Source organism: Rhagoletis zephyria, unplaced genomic scaffold (genome assembly GCF_001687245.7).
Source record: "Rhagoletis zephyria isolate East Lansing unplaced genomic scaffold, Rhagoletis_zephyria_1.1 Rzeph_scaffold_00338, whole genome shotgun sequence".
NCBI classification, from domain to species: domain Eukaryota; kingdom Metazoa; phylum Arthropoda; class Insecta; order Diptera; family Tephritidae; genus Rhagoletis; species Rhagoletis zephyria.
In genome coordinates, this window is record NW_016157422.1 from 296,823 (window position 1) to 302,406 (window position 5,584).

Genomic DNA, 5,584 nt, shown 5'->3' on the forward strand with positions numbered 1-5,584 from the left:
ATTTAAACACGTCTATCCGACGTGGTAACCAAAATCCAACTTCGTATTACATTGCCGAATTTACTCTTATATGTATGAGCGAAGAACATCAGGTGATGATATTCGCAATATATAAAATTCATTGTTATGATAGCCTTATTAATAGGAGTAAGAGAGATCGCACTAATGTAATCGCTAGAATAATAATGCAAAGCATAATGTAAGATAACTTAGGCCTTAACTCTCCGTCAGACACATGTTTCGATTGGCACATTCGGTACGCATGAGTCTGGCTGGATCCACATAAAAATTGTATACATTTATATAGAAACTATGTGCAACATTTGTTCAGTTAAACTTATTTATTGTATGTTATTCAAATAATTACTTAATTTAAGGGCTTTCTTTTTTATTTTATCATTTAAATACACTCGTGATCAAAACCGAGTGCATGTTCGACATTTTATTACTTACAGTAGCATAACTTTTTTAATAATAAGCGGATTGCTTTGAAATTTTCAACAGTTTGTCCTTATTATCTAAGGTATAAAGCCTAGCATACAGAAAAATTAACAAGTGATTCACAGCAAAAACGCAAGGCAACTCTCTTCACTCAGTTTTGAACTTTTCTGTTTTGAGATTTTTGGAGGTATATATCAAGAGGATTGTGGAGACTCCTTTGCTTTTAATAGCGATTTTCATACGTCTGGGAATGTTCTCTACTGATTTTTCTATGATTTCGCTTGGAATATTACCTCATTATAATTTCACTCGCCTCCAAAGCTCTTCCATATTACTGGAGCTCGGTTGTGCTATGCTAATCCTCTCTTGACCACAGCGCTCAATTTTTCGATAGCTTTGAGGTCTGGGATTTGTGCTGGCCACCATGTTAGACGTTTTTCTTGGCATGGTGTTTTTGAAGATGTTGATGAGGTCGTTCCCAAAAATATTATTTTTTTATCGCTTTGGAAACAAATAATTTTCGTTCCATCGGACCATATTACCCCTTTTCAGTCCAAAAGCTCCAATTGTCGTGACTTTTACAAAATTTCAGTGGCTTGGGATGTTTTACTTGCTGGCATTTGGTGCCATGGGTTAATATAAAAGGTATAATGAACATATCCTCCAAACAAATTTGCCGGACTTTGTAGACAAAAGCGCAAATCCTGCGGAATAAGTTGTTTGCCAGCAGGACGGAGAACCAAAGGATTCTGAAAATATTCGACACCGCCGGTTGCTTGAGCAAAATTTTCACGTAATGCAGTGGGCAGCCATCGAAAATTTGATCCCCTGTGGTCAAGAGAGGATTAACATAGCACAAACGAGCTCCGAGTAACATGGAAGAGCTTTGGAGGCGAGTAAAATTATAATGGGGTAATATTCCATTGCATTCCTTCATTTTAGGTAAAAATGCAAATCATCTCTTGCCATGATATGTAATTCAAAAAATTCAAAAGAAAACTTTGAAAAACGGTTGTAAAAATTAAATAGGAATATATGTGGGTCCAGCCAGACCTATGTGTTACGAATGTGATGTATTAATCAACATATCTATATATCTAGCTTTATATATATGATACCGACATGATTTTTTACATATTTGTAGTTCACTAAACTTTAGTAAGCTACCTGAAACTTCAAGCCTCTAGCTATATTTAAAGTGCGCTTTTTTGTAATTTGAAAATAGAAAAGGCCTGGCTGGGCTCATGTGTCAGACGAAGGGTTAAGTGTACGAATATAAATGAATTTAATATTAACCTTTATGTGCACAGTTTAACAATAATAGATTAATTGCTTAATGTGAGTGCCGCCACATGTCTCCCCTGCGGCGAAAAAAAAATTATATATTAATTTGAAGAAATCTGGAAGCATACCCTTTTTTGACTTCTTTGTTTGTTGGTCGGCGAATGAGGATTGGTGTCGCTGCTATTTGTATAGCGTTGGCTGTCATCACTACACAGGAAAGCTGGTTTGAGCCGGTCGATGGAAATTTGTGTAGGTTTCCCATGAAGCAGCACTTTTTAGTATTTGTCATACCGCTCCACGACTGGAAATGGTCCGTCGTATGGCGATGAAAAAGATTGCTTGACTCTGTCGTTGCGGATGAAAACGTGCGATGAGTTTGCGAGCTCCTTTGAAATAAATATTTTCTCTTGGCTATGGCGAGATGCAGGCGTAGGCGTCAGATTTTGAAATGCTTTCCTGAGCGTTTTAACGAGTTCAGGCGCTTCAATGTTTTGAGTTGATAGTGCTGAAAACTCACCTGGGAGTCGAATTGGCTCATCAAAAACAATTTCTGCTGATGTGGCTTTGATGTCTTCTTTAAATGCCGCACGTAGTCCAAGGAGAACTGCAGGAAGTGCATCGTACCAACACTCGCCGTGGCAGAGAAGAGATGATTTCCGTTGCCGATGCAAGCGTTCAACAAGTTCGTTAGATTGTGGATGATAACTAGTGGTTCGTTGATGTTTAAAACCAAGGAGATCAGCGAGTTTCTTGGAAAGATCTGACTCGAATTGTCCTCCAAGGTCGGTGGTTATCCGAAGTGGAACGCCAAAATATGAGACCCAAGTTAGCATTAGCGCGTGTACTACTCGATCGACCGTACCGTCAATAAGTGGTGCGGCGGCTGGATAGCGTGTGCACCGGTCAATGATTGTGAGACATTTGGTGTTACCTTTTGACAGCGGAAGTGTCACCAAATCTACGTGAATGTGCTCAAAACGGCAAGAAGGTGGTTGAAAAATCGCGATGGGTGAAACTGTATGGCGTGCAATTTTATTGCGCTGGCATTGAATGCAAGCTTTTGCCCAACTGATGCAATCCTTGTTGACTGATGGCCAAACGAATCAAATAATCAGGCGCCTAGAAGCTCGACGGCCTGGGTGTGAAACGGAATGAAGTGTGTCGAAAATTCGTCGCCTCAGTGGTTGTGGAACGAAAGGACGTGCCGTGCCTGTTGATATGTCGCAGTAGACGGCAACGTCTGCGTTATTACTTCTGATTTTGCATAGTTGCAGTGAAGTTTTAGAGCTGCTGCAGAGCAGTTGCTGCTGCGTGAATAGCATCGACTCGAGATAAGGCGTGAGCAACGATATTGTTCGACCCGGATATGTGCCGTATGTCGGTAGTGAACTGACTTATAAAGTCGAGTCGTCGGAATTGCCATGGTGATGCACGTTCGGGCTTCTGTTTGAATGCGTGCATTATGGGTTTGTGATCCGTATAGATAACGATGTGTCGTCCCTCAAAAATGTGGCGGAAAGATTGAGCTGCTTCGTAAATTGCGTTGAGTTCACGATCGTAGGTTGATCGCTTTTGCACAGATGGTGCAAGTTTGCGACTAAAGAAAGCGAGTGGTTGCCAATGTTTACCAGAGCGATGCTGGAGGGCGGCGCCTATTCCGCACTCGAATGCGTCTGAAAAGATGGCCCACTCTGCGTTGTGATCTGGGTGTGCCAAGAGTGTTGCGTTGGCGAGAGCCTTCTTACATTCAAAAAATGAGTTTTCGAGCGATGTTGTCCAATTTATTGGAGTTTTTCCGCAGATTTTCGGACCTTCGAGTAGCTTATTAAGTGGAGCTAGTAGGTGAGCTGCATGCTTGATAAATTTTCGGTAGAAATTTATGGTACCTATGAAGTTGCGTAGCTTATTGATTGTTGAAGGGCGAGGATAGTCTATGATTGCTTTAACTCGGTCTGCGAGTGGTTGTATGCCGTCTGCGGAAATAGTGTGCACGAGGAATTCAACTTCTTTCAGACCTAGCCGAGCGGTGAAATCTTCAAGACATCGAACTGGATACCGATCTGGTATAGTACGTTCGTTAAGGCGACGGTAATCGCCGCATGGGCGCCATTCGCCAAATTTCTTTGGTGCGAGGTGCAGTGGAGATGACCATGGGCTGTCTGACGGTCTTGCAACACCCAGTTTGATCATCTTATCAAATTCAGCTTTCGCAATTTTTAGACGATCGGGAGCTAATCGACGAGTGCGGCTACTGACTGGAGTACCAGGTGCTGTTTTTATGGGATGCTGCGTTGTGTGTGGAATATGCGTAGGTGCACCATCGGGGCGTGTAACTCTGGGAAATTCGGCAAGCAATTGCCAAAGTGCTGATGATTCATTCGGCTGCTGAATTTTAATTGACTGCACATCCACACTCCTGGCTGTGTCTGTTGTGCGTAGCCAAGTAGTTTCGTCGATAAGTCGTTGGTTTTTGAGGAGGAGGCCGTAAAAGTAAGCCGTGTGAAAGTAAATCAGCGCCAATGATTGGTCGCGAGACGTCTGCTACTATGAAGCGCCATGTTAGCGCTCTGCGGAGGCCGATATTTAAATTGATAGTTAGGACGCCGAAGGTATTAATAGGCGTTCCATTTGCTGCGATGACTTGGTAACCGGTCGCCATCTTCATAGTAGTGTTACCTCCGTGGGGGTAAACTGAGACTGCGGAGCCCGTGTCCACTAAAAACTGGATGCAAGAGGGTCGGTCTGTAATGAAGAGGCGGTACGATGGTGGAAGAGAGGCGCTTTCCACCGCTAACGTCTCTCTTATTTGTTTTCCGCTAGTTTGCAACCAGGTGTGCATTGTTGATTGAGGTTACCAAACTTTTTGTGGTACCAGCAGGTGTTGCCGGCTGGGCTTACGGGAGAAACTGATCCGCTCCTGTTAGCGTTACGTGGACGAAAATGTTTTATTCCAGTCGTTTGTCGGCTGTCTAAAAGCTTCTGCAGGCATTTTGTAATGTGCGCTAGTTGTTGCTCTACCTCTGAAGGCACGGCGCCTGGACTATTTGCGAACGATGTTGCAGCTACATGAGTGCCAGTAGACGGTCTGAGCACGTCATGCAGGCGGGCTGCGGCTTCGCCCAATTCTTGTAGCCCGGCTGTGCATTGTGCGACTGAACATGCGCGAATTTGGTCGGGCAGGTGCGAGAGCCACCTTGCTCTTAATACCTCCCCATCGATGCCTGGAACTAGACTACGTAGGTGTCGAAGATGTTGAAAGGGTGTCCTATCGCCAAGACACTCGCCGTCCAGCAATTGAAGGAGTTTCGCTTCTCTGGACTTTGAATAGCAAGCGATTAGCGCTGTCTTTAATTTGTGGTATGGATTCTCTGCCGGTGGATTCAAAATAATGTCCTCAGCGTCGGCAGCTATGCGCGTGTCAATGAGTGGAATTGCGTGATGGATTTTGTCCACTTCATTTGTAACATTATGGTTCCGGAACTGGGATTCTAATTGCGCGAACCAGAGTCCCGGCCTGTCTTGATTGAAGCTTGGGACACGAATTGTCGCAGGGCTAGCGTTGTTACCCAAGAGTATTGATGCTTTCGGCAGGTGTGGCGTTTCGTCGTCGGCTGGCATTTCGTTTGGCTTCCAATATGAAACTTGTAGCTGCAAAGAAAATGCCAATGGTAGCTGCAAATGCCCTTAAGCGGCTGCTATGCGAAATGGCAGTGCAAAGTAACGTTGCCGATGTCTTGCACTTATACGCGGCCAGCGGATAGTTGGGTGTGGTGTGAATTTTGGTCGGGGTCACCTTCAGTGGTTGGTAGCGGTATGTTTTTTTTCCAAGGTTGCGCCAAGGTGACCGCTAAAAGTCCTC

The 5,584-nt window shown here is 43.9% G+C and overlaps 1 protein-coding gene across 1 annotated transcript; it reads right to left on the minus strand.

The window, feature by feature from the left end:
- Positions 1-4,527: 4,527 nt before the first annotated feature.
- On the minus strand, positions 4,528-5,343 carry LOC108359101 (uncharacterized). The gene has a single exon (XM_017610781.1). It carries the CDS (start codon positions 5,341-5,343, stop codon positions 4,528-4,530), a length of 816 nt encoding a protein of 271 aa, XP_017466270.1.
- Positions 5,344-5,584: the final 241 nt, after the last annotated feature.

What these genes read in the sequence shown, in the direction of transcription:
- LOC108359101 (XM_017610781.1), bottom strand. Translation starts at nt 5,343, where the DNA reads ATGCCAGCCGACGACGAAACGCCACACCTGCCGAAAGCATCAATACTC.